The sequence below is a fragment of the Medicago sativa genome, chromosome 1 (genome assembly GCF_051527215.1).
Source record: "Medicago sativa cultivar Bolivia chromosome 1, Bolivia_mono, whole genome shotgun sequence".
Taxonomy (NCBI): Eukaryota; Viridiplantae; Streptophyta; class Magnoliopsida; order Fabales; family Fabaceae; genus Medicago; species Medicago sativa.
In genome coordinates this window covers 30,947,239-30,971,120 of record NC_140749.1, presented here as the reverse complement: position 1 = coordinate 30,971,120, position 23,882 = coordinate 30,947,239, and the positions used below count along the sequence as shown (strand labels likewise).

Sequence of the window (23,882 nt, the reverse complement as noted above, 5' to 3'; positions counted from 1 at the left end):
TAGTAACCCAGGTTATTATGCCAGTATTGCCCCTTTGTCAAATAGAAAATTGATACAAGACATCACAGTCAACTAGACTGGACACTTGCAAACCAGTGTAAAGTTTAATATGGCATAATTTTCCTAAGTTCTGGAATGTAATTTAGACAATGTCAAGATTTCTATACAAATTCTGAGCATATGTTGGGTGTCTTGACTTGCAAATTGCTAACATATAAAAGTCAAGTATTGAAGTTTCCATAAAGTGCATAAGAGAACAAAGGCCATCAAATAGAAGTGAAAGAAGCAAAATATTGTTGACAGGTACTCATAAGAAATTCAGTGATTCAATAATAATAACAAAGGTGCCTTAACATAGTCTCACAAACCACAGAAAAGAGAACAAAGTTAAAAGAACAAGAAACTTAAACACTGTAAAGAGACAGACATAGTAACAAGTAAACTTAAAAACTTATGCAGAATACTCAGTCAGAAGGGAAGGCAGAACTGAGGAGCTCCTCATCCTCACTGAAAATCTGAAAGTTCTTCGACTCCATCAGAAATTCAATATCTTCATTCTTGAATTTCAGCACAAAACCCAACGTGATCAATTCAGAGAGGGCAGGAACAAAATCATGATTCTCACACAAAACACCTTCTGATATTGTTTCAGAGAAATATGTGGCATATTTCAGTGCATTTCCTTGAGGCTCATCCAACTTCTGGATGAAAAACTTGGAACTTTGCCTTTCCCAGCGTACCATTTTGTCATCTTTCTTTGTAACAATGTCCCCTGATGACAGCGATAGACTATAGCTTACCATGACCGGGACCTTTGTCTCAAGGAAACTCAGGTTGAGAAGACCTTGAACAGCTTCATGCCTCTTGTCTGGTTCCATCTTCAGGCTAGAACAAGCAAGGAACCCAAGAATGAGCTTAATCAAACCTTTTAAGTTGAAAAGAATATCATTATGATCAACTTGCACCATTTCAACACCATCATTCAGCAAGGAAGATTCTTCTTTGCATAGTGATTCAGATATATTTCGAGCGCCGATTTTTCTGTAGATGTCATATAACTTAGAAATGGACGAAGGCCCAAAGTCCTGCTGAGGATACCACACAAAAATCTTCTCCTGCTCAAAAAGCTTCTTCAGATGAAGGTTATCAGGTATAAAAACATCTTTCTTGTCCAGCAGAAATATCTCTTTGCTTCCTGTTGTTACAGGTAGTTTGCTCAACCTCTCCGAAAGTTTCTTCTCTGTATTTGGGCCCAAATGTTTCAGGATAAACATCCAGAATTTCCAGCACTTGTCATGCGACAATTCTTCCAATGAACTCTCCCATTCATTCCAAAGATCAACATAATCATCAAGTGAGGGTTTAGCCCTGACTTCCATGGCAAACGTAAAAAAGGGAAAAAGCTTCCTATCATAGATATCTTCAAGAACATAGAATTTTAAACCAAGAAGCTTATCAGGGTCATGTACGATGCATTCTTCAGAGCGGACCCACAGTCCACCTTCAGTTCCATTGGGAATCCAAATTTTCTTGGCAGCTTTATCCTCAGGTTTCCAGTTGTATTCAGACAAGTACCTATGTATATTCACAATATTATCAAAGTCAGAAAGAGAGTTAAGGTGACTGGCAAGCAAGAAGCAAAAAGAGACACAACATGTGGGTGATTAAATGAGTACCTGTATATTTTGACAATAGTCTCACTGTCACAGAGAATCTCAAGGTGACCGGCAAGCAAGGAGCATCCTTTCTCTAGGTCAGTGGTGACACCGATTGCATTGAATTCTTTCTGAAAAGATGCTATTTTAGGTCCATAAAAATTTGCATCAATAAAAGGCCCATCAGTTGGATTAAAGAAAGAACTCCACTTGGAATTAAACAGCAAACACATCTCTGGAGGCCTATAACCAGCATGTGTCTTCAACCAATTTCTGGACAATCTCTTTCTGAACTCATCATCAATGGAAAGCTTATGCTCTTCATATAAACTTCGGATGCATTCCAGCAAAGAAAACACACTTTCAGGAGTAATGGTGGAGGGATCTGAAGGAAAATTCAGACATTTAGGCACAAACCTCACGCCATGTTTCAATTCAGTAACAACACCAAGGTTCTTCAGTTCTTCCTTGTATTCATGTATTGCCGTACCATAAAATTTGTCACTGTCGTCAATGAAAGGGAGACAAGTAATCGGAGATATAGATTTCCACTCTGGACCATATAAAATGCATTGTTTTGGGCACGCATAACAACCAACCTTGGTATACAGCCACTTCTGATTATGTATAATGGTCGAACAATCAGAAGGAAATCTATAAACAGTCCCCTTCAGCAGCCTGCAACAAGAAAGAAATGACATGACATTTTCTGGATTAAATGAAGCTTGTGATGCCTTCTGTTTGAAGAGAGAAGCAAATATTTTGATAGCATCTTCAAAATCAACCACCACACCGATTTGCTTCAGTTCATATTTGAAAGAGAAAATATTATCTCCATAGACTTTATGATCAATCACAGGAAGGCCATTGAATACATCCAAAATGCAGCCCCACGTCTGGTCATACAAGAAACATTCACTTGGAATTTTGAAGCCCATGTTTGTCTTCAAGCAGCTTGTTCCTTTCAATGAACTTACGATTTTACTAGGGTCATCCAAGGATTTGATGCATTGCATTATCAAAAGAACAGCCTCAGGTGTCAAAGAGGCCAAATTTGAGGGTGATTTTTTTAAGTGCTTGATAACAATTTGGTAATTTCTATTAAAGCCAACTACCACTCCTAACAACTTCAGCTCCTCTTTGTAGCTATATATTTCCTCACCAAAGTAATATTGATCAATAAAAGGGATATTACTAATTTGTGATGCTACTTTCCATCCGGAATCATTCAATACAGATCCAACAGGAGACCTAAGACCTTCAGATGTCTTTAGCCAAGGTTCATCTCTGATGCTGTTCACAAATTCGTCCAATAGGAGATGACTTCTCCTGAGATATTGGATGAAGTTAAGCATCAAAAGGACATGATTCTTACTTAAAGTGAAGGAAGATGCGCGAGACATCAGTTCTCTTCCAATGAATTTACATGCTTCCTCACAACTGGACATCACTCCAATTGTTTTCAACTCCTCTTCATACTCGTTTATCCTATCCCCATAGAAGCTCTCGTCAATCAGGGGGATATCAACAAGAACCGAACCACTTTGCAAAATTTTCCCCAATGGCGAGCGAATTAAGAACGACTTTGAAGGAGGACTGTATCCATTAACGGTAACTTTAAGCCAGCTGCCATCTTTTATACATTTCAAAAACCTCTCTGGTAAGTGCACTCCCCTATGCTTCAGATTCCGAATCCAATCCAAAAGCAAAAAGGCATTGTTTTTGGTAAGTGGTGTGTCAACAGCTGAAAACCCAGCATTTGGAGGAGATATATGAGGAATGTCAGAAGCTCCAACATGAGTTGTGAGGAAATCAATAAGCTTTCCGGAACCTGTAAATTGGCCTGCATAAGATGAGGAATTTAGGTACTCCTTTCCAAGCTCAACATAATTTTCATTCCTCCAAGGATTAGAAACAATCAAGTCTGTCCATTTGCTAACATTTGCAGGCATAAGAACCCCCTTTCTTGTTTCTGTGACACGCCCATAGTTGTCAACAAGTGGCATAGAGCTACATAGACTATCAACCTCCCGCTTTGACAAATACTTCATTGATAAAGAGTGGTACAAAAAATGAGCATATGCAATGGCATGTTTGCTGTTATTTTTAAGAGAACTGCAGAGGACATTGGCAAAAGTGTACACGTTCAAATTAGTAACAGAAACGTCATTTGCAAGCCATTCAATCAAAGTCTGCTTCTGGCCCTGGGCCAATCTCAAGATAGCCTTTTGAGTGCTTTCTGGCATAAAAAACCGGTTTCCTGCACATGAAAATTCCTTGTTCCAATTGATCAGCCAAGAACAAGCATCAGACTGACTTGAGTCTGTCATTACTACTCGCTTTGCGTGCTGTGTGCATTCATAAAGACTGAAAGAGGATAGAGTTCCATCAGAAGCCACATATTTTATCAATGGAATACTATTAATGTTTGTTCCCTTAAATCTTGAAGTCCAGTTTTTAGCAACAAACAGTAAAAGTTGTAGATAGAGATCTTCTGATACACCATCCACGAGATTAGAACTCTGGATGCACTTTGCATACCAATCAACGGTCACTTGTTTAACCCCTAAAAAGTTGAGTACATTATCATACTCACTTTTATCAAACGAAGAACTCAAGATCTTCCTCCCATCATGAGAAGATAGGTTAAGCAAGTACACTCCTTCGTCTCGGGATTTACTCAAAATATTCCAGAATTCAGACAGCAGCCTACTAACTTCACCAGGCTTATAGAAGTGCTTCTGCTCCGTATATGTCTCAATAGGAACAATATTTTCATTAACCAACTTTGCTTTGATTTTGTCCCTCACATGATTAAACTTCTCAAATGATGAAATTTCACTGGGAAGGAACTTGAACATACGAGCCAAACTTGATACTGGAGCTTGATCGGATCCTACAACAAGTGTTTTGAATGCATCCATAAAGGCCGATGGAACACATTCAAGTATCCCTTGGTTCCATTTATTATCCAAGAGAATTGTCTCCCTAGATGAAGCAAGGACAAAATCTGCTTGAATAATGAAAGGAAAATTAGTGACCATCTCTGTAGGAAGAAATGCATAGACCCCTGGTGAGCTTTTACCCCTATGAAGCCTCTCCTGATTTGGGAAGGCCAGTGTCACAACCCATTCTTCAACATCTGTTCTCCTTTCAACCACACTTTCTGACCTGACCGGAAACTTTTGCTTCCACATGTAGTAGCTGCATTCCTTCTCATTGTTACTATTTTCCTCTGCGGAGAGATATAGTGTGTAAGACTCAGAATTCATGTTTTTCCTTTGCACGAAGTTAATCTCGCTTGAAATAGATACAGCAGTTACAGTGCTCTGTCCAGGATTTTCATTAACTTCTCTTACAGAAAGGTGTCTGATTTTTGTAAGAAACAAAAGAACTTCTGGATGAACGCTTGAAAGCTGCTGTTTGACAGGGTTGACCTTATCCTGCTTCAAGGGCAAGACAATTGTTGTAGTTGGAAGAGCTTCACCAGCACCATATATCTGCTTTATGTCAACAAGGGTTGGCTTCTCCTCAACCCATTCAGGAACTATATATCCAAGACTGCAATGTGGACAAGGCATCTCATTGAACCTTATCTGATATCCATTGCTAAAAATATATGGTTGAGCACTAACCAGAAACACACTCTTGAATCCGATTCCTGAAATTCAACCATAAGAGAGATTATGTCAAACATTTGTGTTATCATCTTCAATTTGGCTACTTTTATGGATATTCATACTCCATAGTCAAGCATGGTTTTATATCACTCGATTAACAAGGATTTCCAAAAGAGAGATAGTTGACTATCAAAAAGTACACATGTTTATATTTATGTCCTTTTAAAAAAAGATTAAAATTACAATTCAGATATTAAAATACAAAATAAAACATTAAACTAATCTTTTCATTCTTTCAAAAAAAAAAAAAAAAAACTAATCTTCATTGAATTAACTATATTAGCATTAGTCCATCTTGAGTCCAAAGTACACAACATTTTAAGAAACAAATAAATATAAGAATGTGATGTACCTTTCTCTCCTATGTAACCACTGCTCCTATTGCCTTTCTTTGTTGATCGTCCAACACCGCATATGGACTCGATGTTATTTGGAGAGAAACCCTTTTCATTATTGAAAATAAGTAATGTGGCTGGAGCACCAGTAGCAGTAATGTCATCAGAAGTTATGACAAACTCCAGTGTTGGTTTCACTCCCTCGTTGTAGTGGTTATCTTCAGCATTCTGTAAAAGTTGACAACAAAAAAAAATTATGGAAACGAAATTCAAATACAATTTTTTTTAGGGGGATTCAAATACTATATTTGAAAAGAGAAATGTTACTGAGTTTGACAACAAAAGTGGAGTCCAACACCTAATATATAAATAACTGAAATATATTTTATCTTTTTATACTACTATTATAAGAAAAAATATTTATTTTTAGGTTCATTGAATAATTGATATATCATGTATCTATAATATAGAATAGATACATTAGTTATTCAATGAATCTAAAAAATAATTTGTTTATCTTATAATAGAGACCGGAGCGAGTATTACTTTTCTCTTTCTCAAACACATTAGCAATTTTTGAGGTTTATAATTGTTTGACATGTTTTAAGTATTTTCCAATAAAATTGATTTGGACTTCGGAATTGACTATAACTTGAAGCTAGAATTTGTAGCTTTTGACTTCAAAGGTGATTTTTATGTACAAATTTAAACATAAGTCACTTTGCGTTCAACTCACTTTGACGAAAATCAATTTCACAAAAACAATGCATATAAGATCAATTTTTATCACCACAAAACCAAACAAACACTAAGACAATTGTTCAACCTTGTAATTTGAAGATTTTTTTGTTTTGGACTTTCATGGCTTCAAATTACAAAATTTAAGGTACTTTCACCCCCTATAATTTGAGAGAATTTCAGTTTACCCCCTGTCATATCATGGATATTTCGGTTTACCCCCTATCATATTATCGATTTTGCACAGTCAAAATTCATGAAGATCAAAAACCAAAAATCTTTAAATTACATGGTTGAAATCTAAACAATTTTTTTTTACAGGGGTAAACCGGAAATCGCTAATATTACAGGGGATAAACATATATTAACCCTATTTATTTTATACGGCATAATAAGATGATGGGTTTTTTTTTTCTCTAAAAAAGATGATAGGATTTTTATGTTGAAATAGCATCTCTCATATAAAAACATGATTTCATCTCTAGATATGAGAACAATGATAGTGATATACATAAATAGAGAAAATCACTCAGAATCATGCATATATTATCCACACAAAAAAAGAGTAAAGAAAAATATTAAAATGTAAAAGAAGAATAAGCATGGTCTTGATACATGTAACTGAACCTACACAAAAACAAGACAAAAATATAATTTTGAAAACATTTATAATATTATTCGTACACATGCATATGCATGCATGATTATACTACTAATAAATAAAAGAGATGAAACAGAAAAGGATGAACATGTACTTGAATTAGTTCCATCAGGAAATGAACATCTTTTGCATAAAGCTCGGCGGAGAGATTCTTAACGGCATGGTGAAGATCCTCGGTCAAAGGATTAGGATTCCCACCGATAGAGAACTTTGTCCTTCGTATCTCTTCAACGTGTTCTTTTGGTGTAGCCATTGATCTTCTGCAACGGTAATGAAATGAAGTATCAGGAGTGAAGAAGAGAATGGTTTACTTCTCTAGTTTTACTTCTTTAAATGACACAAAGCACACGGTGAAGACTCCTTCTTGGAGAAGTAACGTAATAAAAAGAAGAAAAGGTATAAAGTTGGTTATTGCCTATTGGTTACTAATGTGTACGTTAAAGAAAGAGTGTCTGTCTGTCGGAAAGCACTTGGGTGACATAATGTCACCGTGACATTAAATCTGGGTCACACAACACACATTGCCATTTGTATCTTGGCCACACAACACATCCATGAGTACATTTGTGTGGCCCAAATTTTAATGTCACGGTGATTTTAATGTCACGGTGACATTATGTCACCCAAGTATTTTTCCTGTCTAGTTTCTTTGGCACAGTGAAGACTCCTTCTTCGAGAAGTAACGTAATAAAAAGAAGAAAAGGTATAAAGTTGGTTATGGCCTATTGGTCTAGTTTCTTTGGAGAAGAAAAGGTATGAGTCACCTTGGTTAGTGCCTATTGGTTATTAATGTGTACCTTAAAGAAAGTGTGTCTAGTGTGGGTGTCCTTCCTTCCAAATTTCCTTTCGGTTTCCAACCGGTCAAGTCAACTAAACTACACAGGTGAATGTTGGGGGTATACTCCCTCAATCCTTTGATAGAAGAGTCATACTCCCTCCGTCCCATAATACATGATACAATTGATCATATTACGTATATTAATGCATAATTTTGAGCTTAAATATATGGAATAATATATTAAAAAAAATTATGAAAATTTAATATTTTTTTAATCAAAAGGAAGATAATATTAAATAAAAAGAAAGTGATACAAAGACTGGGGGGACATTGGACCTGACCCAGATACAACCCAAAAGGGGATACATCAATAAAAACAGACCTAGTGGATCGACCCTAATCTATCTTAACAAAAATTCACTAGTCACGTACGCAACCCAACGAACCCGCGTACGGGCGCGAAACCAAATTACAAAAAAATGTGAAAAATGAACAATGTGAAGAAACATCAGGGTTTAAAAATTCGGCGAATGGATCAACCGCCAACACGGTATCCAAATCCAAGTGCCAACAGCTCCCTAAATAATACAGCAAGCATAAGAGCTCTTTCGAGCATGAAGAACCTGAGTGTGTGTGCAGACAAGACCAACTTGAAACCTGCAAATCTCAACAGATCTGAAAACATCAGAGAATCAAAGTAGCCAAGCCACCAAACACCACAGGTTTCAAACAGACGCGTAAGGACTCAGATCGAGGGATGAGTCCAATACGTTAATTAGTAGCCAGACCCTTTCGGGTTTTTGAAACCAAACCACAACAAAAAATAAGGTTCGAGGTCGATGTTCGAACCCCAGACACTCTACTTCTCTACATTTAAAAGATATGAGGTTCAAGATTTTTGGTCAAAAAAAAAGTGAGAGCTACAACTACTAGACTACTTGAAAAAAAAAAACCTCTATAGTGCGTGATTCTTTTATAACTTCATTTGCTAACATTTTCCTAATATCTTTTTGGGTAACATGTAGTTTTTTTTTTTATATAAATATTTTTTATTAACGTGGTTTTTTTAATATTGAAACTAGCAGCTAAATGGGTACTTCGTTCTTATGTATCCACTTTTTTTAATGACACCAACATTATAATAAATATATTATAAATCTTATAGTTTTGAAAGAAGAAAAAAAAATATAACATTTTTATAGACAAATTTGTTTAACGATATAATTGAACGTGAAAAAGTCACCTAAAATCACATATTCATACATATATATTGAACTTTCATATTCTATACCTATATTTTTCATTTGTTGTGGGGGGATATAATTCATTTAATAATTTGTGGGTTATAATATGAGTACTTTTTATATTTTATTTCAGAACTCTTGATATGTAAATTTTAAATGACTATATTATACCTAACTCAAATAGTAATATTTCTTCTTCTTAAAAAAAAAACTCAAATAATATAATAATATTATATGTATAACCGGGCAATGCAGGAAAAATATGCTAACTTGATTTAAATTTCAGAACCAAATTATATTTGATTTTAAAATATAAATTAGGGTTAAGATTAGATATAATTTGATTTTAATACCATTCAAAAAAAAAAATATATTATACAAAATCTTTTTTTGACGAAAAAATTATACAAACTTGAAGTAAAGATTTAATTTTTTATTAGTATCAGAACAAAAATATTTATTTTTCGTATCTTTAAGGAAATCTTTTGGGTCAGTGTAAATTGAGATATCTCTATATATATTAGATACTATTACTTCAAAAGATCACAGTATAGATTTCCCTTGAATTGTTCAGTATAATTTGAAGCGAGAATACTCTTCTTCAAGCTTATCGACTTTACGATTCCAAAATTTCTTATTTTGTAACAATGGCCCTCAACTCTTCTTCCAATAAGGTTATCGCACTCACAGATGACGAACTTCTACAACAATTCCTTTACAACAAAATTCATAACAGACCTTTGCCCAATCATATCACCATTCTTGAATACGATTTGTTCGGCACAGCAAAGAATCCATGGGAGATTTGGGAAGAGTTGGGAGCTTCCTACTCATATCGTGGAAAAGACCTATACTTCTTTACAACCTTAAAGAAGAAATCTGCCACTAGCTCACGCGTAGTTCGCACCATTGGACTTGGTAGATGGGAAGGTGAAGACGCTGGAAAAAATATATTGAGCAAAGACAAGAACCAAATCCTCGGCATGAAAAAACGTTTTCGCTTTGAGAAGAGTGACACTTCCCAAGATGGTGGATGGATCTTGCATGAATATAGCCTCCACAATTCTTTGATAAGCAATCCTTTGGTAAGCCCTAGGTTCCAAGATTTGTAGCCCTAGTTTTTTTGCAAATATACAATATAGATTTTTTCTTGGGTATTTATGATTTGATTTTGTATCTGGTTTCTTGCAGGCCAATAATTATGTTCTATGCAGATTTAGAAAGAATTGCACTGACTTACCTGTAAGCAAAAATATTGTTGCACAAGATAAACCAAGAATGACAATCGTTCCTGGACCTGCCGCAATCACTGTACTTGTAAGTTACTGAACCTGCAAGAATGTGTTTCTTTATGATATTGTTGTTTCTTTATAAGGACTTATTGTTGTCTTTCCAGTAAAAAGATTAGATTTTATCTTCTTTCTAGCTTCTTTCCCGTAAAACACTGTGTTTAGGGTTTGTTTTACTTCTAACCTTTTTATCTTCTTGAAATATTGCTTAAAGATCGCCTAATCAATTAAGCATGTGATTTATTTAATAGATTTTAGATTTTGATGCAAATTATTTCTTTGGAAAAATAAGTTTTGATTGATTTGATCATAAACGAAATCAATTTCCTATTTTAATGATTTACTACTCATAATTTATTTATATAACAATTTTCTTTTATATAATAATCATTCAAGTAATTTTTTTTAACATTGTTCTTTTTCATTTGGCTTTGTAGGGCAAGAGAAAATATATAATCTATGAAGAACCAACAACAGAATCAAACTGTCCTGTGGTTAATACAAAGTCTCAACGTAAGGAAAAAGAAAAATATGTGGAATGGCCAAAAGAGAACTTTGTTCTTGCACTCTGTTGGAATATAGAGCGTGAGGGAGAATCTGTTGGAAAATATAGAGCTTGAGTGAGCTAGTGGTAGGAACACACATTAGTGATGAGCATATTGTAGGAGGAGACACATTAGTGATATGGTGAAGCCTTCAATATTATTGACATTGCATCTCAAAGGCTTAAAGGCTTGAATACAATTGCACCCATATAAGTCTATTTATAGGTGCTTATAGATGTTTCTAGAACTAGAATAATCTAGGCCTTTATTTGCCTTTTCTACATTAGAATATTATGGATGTTTCTAGGCTACAACTTAACCTAGACATTAATGGAACAATCTAGAAATATATAATAACTTTAAGCTTGTTCTAGTTTTCTCTAATGTATTCTAGAAATATCTAGAAATGTGCATCATATTTCAACACTCCTCCTTGATGCATATTTCGAAAACTTCCAATGTAGTACGTAGTTGCTCAAACATAGTTTTGTGTTATCATCTCCTCCAGCATTGATACTCTTCATAGTTGATCAATTTGACATGATAGAAAATTTGTGCCACCTCTTGCCATAATATTTGTTATTGGTCTCCTTGCTAGTCTTGTTGAAGACTTCTGCATGTACCATTCTTCCTCCTTAGTTGCATGTGAATCTCCTTGTCGACATTGTTGAAGATTTCTGACAGGGAGAATTTCTTGTTCATAGTTGCTTGTGAGTCTCCTTGTCACTCATGTAGTAGATTCTTGACAGGGACTCATTCTTGCTCTAGTAGTTACCTATGCTTGTACTCAAGTTAAGCATCAGAGGTCACAGGTCTCCATTTATATTTATTGCCTGGGCTTGTGCTCTATTCGAACTTGAGTGTCTTATTCGCCATAGGTCTTCGACATTAGTCGGACTTGAACTTTAGAGGATCGGGCTGTTAGGCTACCTGAACTCCTCTATAGCCTTCTTAGTTTTTGTTTGAACTCAAACAGAGTAGAGCCTTGTGGCTACATGTACTCCTTTTGTGTTTGAGTCATAGACTGAGAATTTCTACTTTTGAAGAATTCATGTTATAGAAGAACATATAGTTGGTGACACGAGGTCATATTTTGCTACGCCCTGTTAATGACCGAACGCAGCTCTGATACCACTGTTGGAAACTTAGGTAGTAGTGATAGTTTAGAGTGTAGTTGGATAGTGAAGAAGGCTTTAGTTGATAGTTGAAATATAGTAGTGTGAGGACTTGGAGCAAGAATATATTGTATTGCTCTCTAAATTAGATTGATTGGATTATTTGGATTATTTGGATTAATTACAAATGAGTACATGCTTGCCTATTTATAGTGTGGATGTCATGTTCTAGATAGTTCTTTCTAGATTCTTCATGATATTCCCTACTACATGTGTAGTATTAATTAATTCTAAAACATACTAAACTATTCTAGAGAAATCTAGGCATGTACATCATTCTATAAACTACTAATGCATTCTAGAGAATTCTAGAAATGTGCATCATATTTCAACACACTCGAAGCACCCACCAAATCTGTAAGTGCTACATATATTTACATTTTTTAATTATTGTGCTTATTTTGTTCTTTTTTTAGTATTTTTATTTTGTTGTTATATATTTTATTTATTAACAATTGATCGTATGTAATACATTTTTTTAGAGACACTCTATTTGAAATTAATACAATGATTTTTTTTTAATTTTTTTTATAAATTACTATTGTTAAGACTCTGATTTTTATAAATTACTGCTCGTTAAGTCACTTCTATGCAAATCACTTCACATTTTAATTGTGCTGATAATTCAATTCCTTATTATTGTGCTCTTTCATTCTCATATTATAGGAGTACAATAATGTTTGGTTGGGGGAAGATATTGACCAAAATCCAAGTAATCAACTTAACAATGGAAAAAACAAGATTGAAGTAGATGGCGATGAAGATGATGATGCTAGTATGTCTTGGCCTGAGTTGTTTTCGTTGCAGCTGAGAGAGATGTGTGAAGGATGCTTGATCGAAGAGGAAGATGTTCCAATGATTTCCAATCAGTTTTATAAGGTCTTATTGTTGGAAAATATTAATATAAATTAAGTAGTAGCAAATATTGCTAATTTACTCTAGTTGTATAAGGTAGATAGGAGGAAAAGTTATTTGTATTTGTTGGATACAAGACACACAAAGTTCATGTTCAACCATCAATTGTTTATCCTTCTAAATTTTACCTTATTCATTTATTTTCCTCTGGTTGTGAACAATAGTCTAAATTGCTAAAAATGGCAACTATTCTTTCTATGAAAAATTCCAATACAAATTGAGAGTTTTACAAATTGTATATCAACTATTTCATCCATATCCTGCAATAGGGTAGAGCATTCTCTCTCCACATAGCTAAATCGCTTGTATTGATACATTGTTGTGCACTTGTTGGGATGACTTGAAACTTAATCATCCACCATAGTGAGTTTATCCACCTTCATAGCAATATGCATTTACAGCTAACCGCACATGCTTGACATAAAGAGACATTAAATTTAGTGGACATCTTCGCTGATTCCGTGCCGAAATATGGTTTATGATACAACATTTTGGCTTGGTTGTTGTTGTTGGACATCTTTATTGATTCCCGGACAGATATCCAAAAGGGCATAACTTGATTCATACCGGAGAAATATGGAGGGAAATGTTTATTTTGTATAGGTCCAATTTAAATATTTTTTTTATCATCTATTTGTCACATGTGTCTTCTCTTACCAAGGTGCAATGTTTGTAGATGGTTAGTTTGAGAGTTGGTTAGGCGTGAAATGGAGACGTATGGTCAACATATTAGTTGACGGGGGTAGAGAGCAAAAAATACACCTTACTCTTGCCCGGTTCCGTTGATATCCCAATGTAGAAGTTGAAAATCATATCTTTATGTGAAAAATAGGAATAAATGGTAGTCATCATATTGAAAGTAATGGTTGAGACTAAAATATGACTTAAGTGAGTCATGTCCATCCCTTATGCACCAACGCGTTAATGTTTCCTCGCATCTTCGTGTTCTGCTTTCTTACTTATTTTTCTTTAATATCTCTCTCGCCTTAAAGTAGTAATAACAAATAGAGGATCAAAGTTCATTTTTCACCTTATTTATTTATTTAATTTATTTATTTATTTATTTATTTATTTATGTATTTGTTCATACTGCAATTTTTCAATTTGTTGCCCCCGAGAGTTTCAAAGATGAAAACTCGAATTCTTACTTGAATTTCATATTTAATCATATTCGAGAAGATGAAGAGATTGTTGGAATATTTTATTATTTAATTATATTCTAATATCATTATGTGGGCAAATATCGTAATAATAATTATATTAGCTATTTATCAATTGTGAGCCTTAATTGATTAGTGATCAAATTAAGTAATAAGACTATTAGATTTCTAATTGGATAATTAATTAAATTTTTAATTAGTTGATATTGACTCAATGAGTGGATGTCCGGATGACCCATTAACGGAATAATGGGAAACCCTAATGGCCATCCAATATAAACGAGGCTATGGTCCCCAATACACCGTACACGGCAAAACTCTTTCTTCTCCCCATCTGAAGAAAACTTGAGGCATAAAGGTACCGGTTGAGGAAGAAACAAATCAGCCGCCGCTAACCTTTTGTTGTGTGTTTTAGATCATCATATCCTCTCTTTCTTTATCGTTGGGAAAGTTTTATCCAGGTATTCCTAATACCCTAATTATTAATATTCTTGATAAATCAAACATGTCGTAGATCCGATAATTCAATGTTTTGTTTGTTTCTGCTATTGATTCATAGTTGTTGAAATGTTTTATGAAATCTGTTTTTATTAAGACCTAAATTTCCAACAGAGATTTTGATTTAACTTTAGCGGAGATGAATAATTGGATCTTTAATTTTATCTCTATTTAATTTTATTTTATATGTAAATCACTTTTAATAATTGTACCGCACTCGTAGCAGATTTTATGTTTTTATATTTGAGGAAGAAATTTTTTCACTTTTAATAATTGTACCGCACTCGTAGCAGATTTTATGTTTTTATATTTGAGGAAGAAATTTTTTATGTACCAATATTAAAATTTTTTGAAAATTCGTGGCTATTTTCAAAATATTAAAATTAATGTGGTCTTTCTATTAATTTTTTTTATTTTTATTTGCAAATTAGTGAGATTAAGAGATTAAAAGATATGAGAATAATTTTTTTTCCCTAAATTTCAGGCATAAGAGATGAGTATAAACTATTTTTCTATATTTATTTCATAATACGTTATCTTTTTCCTATAAATTTAATAATTTTTTTACCATGAAACCTAGTCTAACTGATGAAATTTTAGACAATTTAATGAAAATAGGTTTATATATTAATAGACAAATCCCATAAATATGAAATAGTTAACAATAATTTATTACAAATTAGTTACTTTTATCATTACCAAAAAAATAAATAGAAAATCAGTTAATAATAATAATATTGGACGCACGACCGTGTGTTTTTCCAAAAACACACACAGTGGAAACAGTGGGATACACACGGTAAGTGCATTTTGCACACATGACCATGCGTTTCGTTCAGGTAGGGAAAAATTTTATGAAAATTGGGTACAGGAAAATCTTTTTCGACACCATCTACATTTAGCCAAATAATTCATCATTTACACTTCGTCACATAACTCAACAATTACTCATCACATTCTCATCATTAAAAGCTCATCATCATGTAACCATCACAACTCATCATTTACTAATTCATATCAATTCAATTCATTAAATAGTTTCCAACATTCAAGCTTATCAAGGTTACATGCTTATACATACTCATTAGCCATATACATATTCCTATGTCCAACATCATGCTATTTCAATCACTATTATCAATCAAAAATCTTTTCAAAGTAATTCATTTTGTTACACTAGTTCAATCTATCAAAATCAAGTTCAATTTCAAGTTCTAAAATCATCCTCATTTAACTTCAAAGTGACCACATATGATCAATTAAACGCCAACCTTCATATCCCATCATTAAGTGATAAAAACAGTAGCAAAATCAAGTTCATTAATTCTCATATGCCATTAAAAAGGTTTTGGTGAAATTCATGAAAAACACAACATGACCTATGTGTAGTATTTTGATGATAACTCAAGTTCTAGAAATTCAATTGGAGTCAAACTAAAGACAAATGAAAGCTTACATCCAAATATACAAGTTTCGTGAAGACACCAAGGCCCAATTCGGAACGAAAAATGGCGAAAAAAGTTGATTTTCCTAAGTTTGGATGAAAAGGCCGAAAGCTGAGCACGGACTGTGCGCCCAGGCAGCACGACCGTGCGCAGACATCAGGTGCCAAAAATGACAAATTTTCAACTTATTTCAAATACACGATTTTCACCATTTTAAGCTCTTCTAAGATTCCTAAATCAACCCCATCACTTCCAAATCATCTAAAAACATTGGTCAAAACACTTTAAATAAGCACTTACAACACATCAAAACACCAATCAAACTATCAAAACATCAAAGTAACAATCATGTAGGAAATTCCATAATTTCACCAATTTTAACATAGCACTCAAGAACACAACAACAACACAATCCAAACATGGAATTAACATGGTAACTTCATGAATTCACAATTAAGCATATACCCATAATCACAACAACATGCCAGATAATAATTTCAACATCAATTCATCATTAATTTATCATAATAGCATGAAAATAACAAGAATTACACAAAACCCTTTTTCTACCCATTTGCTCATAAAATTCCAATGGTGAATAGAACTCCCCCCTTACCTCTTAATCTTCAAAACTAGGCTCCTCTTTTGATGCTTTGAGCTCTCTTCTTTTCTTCACCTCTTGGCTCTTTTTTCTACTCTTGCCTATTTCTCAAAATGTTACAAAATGATTTTCTAATCCTAATTCACAAAGACTACAACTTATTTATATCCACTTGTTTTGGGTTTGGTTCTCACAACTCTTAATGAGCTTAGTCTCTATTCATTCTTCATAAGAAAAACACTACACAATTACTTCACTTAAACCTTCCTTTTATTCATACACCCTTATTCTCTTAATTCCTAAAAAACTCTTATTTTCTAATAACTTCACAAAAATACCCTTGACTCCTTAATTGTCCAAAATACCCTTTACTCATCAATTTCTAATTAAAATCAACTAACCCATCAAATCAACCCCAATAAATAAAAGTAGCAACAAATAATTCATAAATAATGATATTAATAATAATATCTAAAAATCGATGTTACAGGATAAGATAATGACAACTCATAGGGGAAATGACAAAAGGGTACAACTTGCAGTGATTAGCCTTGTACTATAAAAGGACAACCACATGTTAGTGCCAAGGGTCAGAAAATTTGCATAGTGAATTGACAGGCCAAGTTCTAGCTAGGGTTAGCAGCACTAGAGTTATTACTTCATCTCATCTTTTTGTAGATGAGCATGAGTACTAGTTTTTAGTGAATTATAGTTAGAATTACTTGGTGATACTTTTAGTTCATCACTCTCCTTCAAGGATTGTAATCTTGTATTAATTATATTTTATTTATCAATTTAGCTTTTCCTGTTTTCATTTATGTTTCATTTCATCTTCATCTCGAAGTTCTGTCAGCATGAGCTAAACCCCTTCTTGTGGTTTAGATATGGTGAGGTTATGATATCATTTGCTAAATCTATAGCTTCATGCTTTCAAACAAACTGTTTTAACTCAAAATCTTTGAAAGTAAAACTTGATCCCATTTACTTTTGATGCAATAGTTCTCTAACACTGATTGGGTAAAAGAATGGAAAATGTTTGTTTGATTTGAGTTAGTACCTATACACTAAAAGGTGAAGGGAACAAGAGAGATTAATTTGCACGAGTACTAGATTTTGGAGGAGCCTTTTAAGTGCTGAGATCTAACTAGGACTCTTGTCATAAGTCAAAGGCTTAGCAGAATAACACTTCCGTGGTAAATGTTGATGACCTAACCTGGCAACGTAGCATGTTAAGATTATGTGATTGCACTCCGAATGGACGTCTTCACATGCTTAACATGAAGGATGAGTGTGATGTACACCTAGTGACCATCAGGTTACCAAGAAGCCATAGAAAGCTATTGCTTTGTAGATCGTAGTAAAGCTATTTCATAACTAAATCTTTGTTTAAACCACGCTTTTAACTTTGAGAATTTCTAAGTCTTTTTAACTATTTTTCCAAACGTTCAACTTTATTTTATTGTTGTGACAAATGATTTATTTAATTTTTTCGCAACCATGTTAAGATTATTTTATTTTATTTATTTTCCAAGTAATTTTCCTGGAAAGAAAAAAATATATTAGATTAACAATAATTTAATTTTTTAAGGACAACAAATTGCTCTCAATTAATAAATATATATATATATATATATATATATATATATATATATATATGTATGTATATATGTATATGTATATTGATAATAGATTTTCTAACAAAAACAAAACGATATTCACTATTCAAACTGATAGACATCAAATACAAACGTCGCTAAAAAGGTGAATTTGCAAACAAACTCACAACACCCAAGTTAATAGCATACAACGACAAAATGCCTACAAATAATATGATAAAATGTAAGTCACCGAAATACATATCATTCTGGATCTGCAACGTTGACGCCCAAATCATTGATTGAATTTGTAATTGAGTGATGTCGATCTTTAAATAGGAACTAAACAAATAGCGCGACAAAACACGAAATCAAACGCCGCACAAGACGACGAACAACACAACGCCGCACTTAAACGACGAAATCACAAAAAACATAAAAGGAAAACTTGATATATGTGAAAACCACTTATTTAGATTGAAAGAAAATGGAAAAAGATGTAGATGTGTGATTTTAGGTCAAAAAAAGACGTAAAACCACCCCTTCTCGAATCTCGATGAATGAAGGAGAAAGAAGCCTAAAACCATCCCTCCTCGATGGATGAAGGAGAAAGAAAGTTTAGAGAAGTTGAAATTTCTCTCACTAGAAAACTAGGGCAGACTGTTTCCACAATTTTTTATATTTGGGAAATGTTAGACACCCCTATATTGGTTTTTTTTTTTTTTTTGAAGGACACCCCTATATTGTTAATGTGTTAATACCGCTCAAGTTATTTGTGGAAGTTTAGTTTCTTATAAAAGAAAAAAAAGTTAATTGTCGAAGCAAAGCCAACAAATTTTGGTTCACCTGGTCTTTCCAGTCTAGTCAATTGTTTAGTCAATATTCCCTTCCATTTCGTTAGGGTTCCAATGGCAGTGAATCTGACGAAAGGGGCGATAGAAAGAATATTGAGCGAGAATGGCATTGAATGTGATAACGAGTTTAAGCCTGTGCTGCAAGTGACTTACCTGGAACCTCGTTCTCTTTGGCTTTCTGATGGTACGAATCATTGTGTTGGAGTGCTCACATTGTCTCCTAAATTTGAAGCTTTTGTTCGTTCCAGAATGATGCAGAAAGGTTCTGTTGTTAAACTCACTCACTTCCTTGTATTCGAATTTCAAGAGAATCAAAACCACACGTGAGTTTCTTTGTTTTATTTATTTATTTATTTCACAAACTAGTTGAATTGCTCATATCATTTGTTATTTATAACACAGGTTAATTGCTATCCTTGACCTTGATATTCTGCTAGAGACATGTGATATAATCGGACAACCTGTTCCACTACCCAAAAACAACGCTCCTTCGCCACAAAACGTCCAGTTTTCTTACTCGTTTCCTGATTGTAAGATTTTGTGTGCTTTATTTCTCATCCTTGGTTGCACCAACACTTTTGATTGAAGGCTTGTGCCGACACTTATAATTATCCGTGTTTTCTTACTCGCTCTATCTGAATATTCGTTCTCTATCTGCAGTGTTGAAAGAGAGAATGCAAGCAAATCAGACTCAATGGAGGAAACAGAAAGTGCCTATGCATCTGAGTGTTCTGACTCAAGGGGCCATAATGAGAATGTGCAGTCCCGATTTCTCTTGTGATCAAGAGTTTAAGCCGGTGCTGCAAGTCATCCACGCGATAAACAGCCGTATTTATCTGTCTGATGGCACCCATTATACTGTTGGAATCCTATTCAATGATTTCAAATCCCGCATGACATACCCCTATGTTAAACCCACTCACCTCGCCAATTGTGTACTTAAAAACAATTTAAAGTGAGTTTGTTTTTTCTCCTCTCAGTATGTTTATTTATTTTTGTTATTAATGAAATGAAAGATTCAATGATCGTTAGTCTTCAACTATGTTTTGTTGAAAAAGGCAAACTAGCTCACTGAAATTGGCAACGGGGTTAATCGAATCTGAGATCTTGATAGAGTCTAGAACTATGTTAGGTGTGGGTTTCTGGATTTTTTTCTTTCACAAAACAAAATTGCGTCTTTTTCATAATTTTTTAATTAAAATTATGAACAAACTAGTTGAATTGTTCATTTGATTGTCTTATTTGTTATTGCAAACAGGATTATTGTCATCATTGGCCTTGAATTTCTACGGGAACATTGTAATCCGCTTGGAGAACCTGTCCCACTACTCGAAAATGCTCCTACGCCACCAAAGCTGTCTGACCTCCGGTTTGCTTACTGGCTTCCTGACTGTAAGATTTAGTGTGCTTTATTCCCTCCCTATCCTTTTATTTTCTTTCTTTCTTTCCATTCTTCAAGTTTTAGGTTCAAATCTTTGCTCTCTATCTGCAGTGCCTGAAGATAGAATGCCTGTGAATCTGACTCAAGGGGCGATAGAGAGAATGAGCACCCAAGATTTCTCTTGTGATAACGAGGAGTTTCAGCCCGAGCTGCAGGTTATAGGCTTGGAAAACTCCCGTATTTGGCTGTCTGATGGCACCCATTATAATGTTGGACAGGTTGCAGATAGGCTCTACTGTTAAACTCACGCACTTCGGCGTTTGTGCAGCTGAAAACTACAAGTGAGATTGTTTTGTCTTTCTGTCTGTATGTTTATTTTAGTCAATGAAAAGTAAGATGAAATGATTATTAGTTTTCAACCATGTTAAGGTTGAGATTTCTTGATTTTATTTATTTTTTAACATTCTCAACAAACTAGTTGAATTGCTCATTTCATTGTCTGATTTGTTCTTATAAACAGGATTATTATCATCATTGATCTTGATGTTCTGTGGAACAAATGTAACCTCATCGGAGAACCTTTCCCACTACACAAAAATGCTCCTTCACCGCCAAATGTGGCTGACATCTAGTTTTCTGACTGTAAGGTTTAGTATGCTTTATTCCCCCTCCTATCGTACCCTATTTTTTCATTTTTCCATTCACCAAATGATCTTATTGATTATAGTGGAAATGAGTGTAAGGAAATCAAATACAAATTACAGAGCTTTAGCTCCTCAGTTGAGAGAAAACTATTCTCTCTACTGCCTACCACAACGGTTCTAACAGAATGGTCACTGCATGAATGTGCCAAATCTCATGCTCAGTATCTTTATTAGAAAATTCGAATGAATGTCATATAAAAACCTGCAGCACTAATTTTCTCTTCTTTTTGGAAAGTTGTCAAAGAGAGATTATTACTCTTTAATGGACCAATCCTACTGCTGTACATTATAGCTGATACCACATACGCGCGTGGAGATCCTCTCTATTTTACAAGTGAATGTTGCGTTAATCACATTATTGTTTTTAGTTTGTTATGAATTTTGTTACAAGTTTGTTAGAGATTAGCAAATAGAGTTAGGGTTTGTTACATAGCTTGTGCTTCAAGCAACCTAACTAGATATTGTATATAAGCTAAACTCTTGTACATTTGTTCATATCTCAATAATACAATTTCACATTCTCGATTTCTTATCATCTATTCTTTCTTCTCATTCTCTCTAATCCACAAACTTCGCAAAACCAGAAAACCCTAGAACATTGCTTGTGTAACAAGATTCTAAGCTGCACTATCAGGATATGCCATGATTTTATGTACACTATTTTAATTTTGCAACATTTGATTGGTTAATTCTTACTGCAGATATGCAGTAAAAAACTTTGTAGTGGCCAATAGCTCTGTATATCAAGAGACAGATTCAGAAGCAACAATCGTGCAACTTAGCTTTGGGGATCGATCGCTTTGGAGCTGGTTCTTGACATGGTGATGTGGTTATTGGGAATTTGATTATGCTCAATCTGTATTTCATTTCATTCCAATTGAATCTATTGGTCTATTTTTTTATGTCACATGCTTGGATGATAATTTTTTTATTTGTTGAAGAATTGGGGAATCATTTTGATATTAAGCGATGTCATATTTTTTCTTGTCAATTGGTACATAGAGGTTGTTCCAAGTCCTTATAAAATGGCTTTGTGTTTTAGTTGTTGGCCGCAAAAAAAAAAAAAAAAAAAAAAGAAAAAACAACTTAAAATTTTTGACACTGGATGAGTGTTTGGTAAAAAATAACAGATAGTAGATGAGCTTATAACCGATGATGATTTATAAGCTAACTTGCAGTGGATGACTTATAATTAGTTTATAACTACTAGTCGATAAGCTAATTGATTGAATTTATAGTATATGGTAAAATTAACGGTTGAGTTAGATTATAATATGAAATTACATAAAAAATGTGTATTTAATTAATTTTTTTTTTCAATTAAGATTGCAAGGGTAAAATTGAGATAAAGTGATAAGTTATAAGCTGCTTTAATAATCTTATAAAAAAGAAGTCATAAGTTATAAGTTTAAAACTTCTATAATCATCTTATCAAAAAAAAAAGTTGCAAGCTCATAAAAATAAGCTATTAGCATTCGAGAACATGCCAGTTATCGAACACGTCTTTTTTAGTTGTACAAACTTATATATATATATATATATATATATATATATATATATATATATATATATATATATATATGACATACCAAATGAGAGGACTCTTTATTATTGGAGGATGAGAGGGTTAAATATCAACCGTTCGATTTAATCAAACGGTTATAGTTATATGTCTTTTCTGTGCTTATCTTTTTCTACATTCTCTCCCTTTCTTGTATCCCATGGTGCTTCTATCTTTATGCTTCGTCCAATTCTTTAAAATTCCATCCCTCTTCACATATGAATCACCCAACCTTATATTTAGGGCAATTAATTCACCATAGAATCCAACTAATTTTCTTGTACGAATCTTTCCTTTTACTTTTTATTTTGCAATTGTTTGATTTTGTCCCAAATTAATTCATCATTAAAGGAATTATGGCGAGATTCAAAAGTTTTGCGGAGTTTCATAGTTAAAAGATTCTATAAGAGTCCTATTGAACTCTCACCCTCCTCCTCAGGGTTCGAACTACCTGGAGCATTCCCCGGCTCCGTGAACTCTTGGCTTGGACGACCCTCGTCAGTGGTAGAGTCAGGAATTTTATCGAGTCGGGCAAAACTTTGACCGCAAATTCACATGTGACATAATATATAAATAGTCATAGGTCGAAATAAAATAGGCTCGTTATTTTGTCGATAAAAGTACAATTTGAAATAAGAGAGATGAAACATAATCTGTCAATAGTGTGCTAAATAAAATTAGGAGGTAAATGCCCTTTCCGAGACTTCTTTGCGGCGAATGTTCGAATAATATCAACATCATCAAGTGACTTGAATATCTCCCGCTCGGTGTAACATATCATCAAGTAACTTGATATTATGTCTTTTTGTCTAATAAGCTATTTTGAATAGTGATTCAAATTTTGTTACCATAAATTAAATGAGCAATGAGTAAATATAAATTTTAATTTCTGTGAGTATTGAATATTGGTTTAGGTAAATGGTATAATAGTTCATGGTTAGGGAGAATTATTCTAGTTAAGTCACTTTAAAAATTTATTCTAAAAATTGATTATAGTAATCAATTTCAAATTCCAATGATATTGATTATATTATTTTATTATATTGATTAAACTAATTTTAGTGGTAA

The 23,882-nt window shown here is 33.6% G+C and overlaps 2 protein-coding genes across 2 annotated transcripts; one reads left to right on the top strand and one right to left on the bottom strand.

The window, feature by feature from the left end:
• Positions 1 to 310: 310 nt before the first annotated feature.
• Positions 311 to 7,421, bottom strand: LOC146954234 (uncharacterized). The gene is made up of 4 exons (XM_085715372.1): positions 7,164 to 7,421; positions 5,688 to 5,898; positions 1,677 to 5,316; positions 311 to 1,575 (listed from the first exon to the last, which is right to left on the bottom strand). The coding sequence occupies exons 1-4, from the start codon at positions 7,320 to 7,322 to the stop codon at positions 465 to 467; spliced, it is 5,121 nt and encodes a 1,706-aa protein (XP_085571498.1). The 5' UTR covers positions 7,323 to 7,421; the 3' UTR covers positions 311 to 464.
• A 2,317-nt stretch (positions 7,422 to 9,738) lies between these two features.
• On the top strand, positions 9,739 to 13,086 carry LOC146954233 (uncharacterized). The gene is made up of 5 exons (XM_085753473.1): positions 9,739 to 10,176; positions 10,283 to 10,408; positions 10,818 to 10,965; positions 12,444 to 12,457; positions 12,767 to 13,086. Exons 1-5 carry the CDS (start codon positions 9,739 to 9,741, stop codon positions 13,010 to 13,012), a joined length of 972 nt encoding a protein of 323 aa, XP_085609599.1. The 3' UTR covers positions 13,013 to 13,086.
• Positions 13,087 to 23,882: the final 10,796 nt, after the last annotated feature.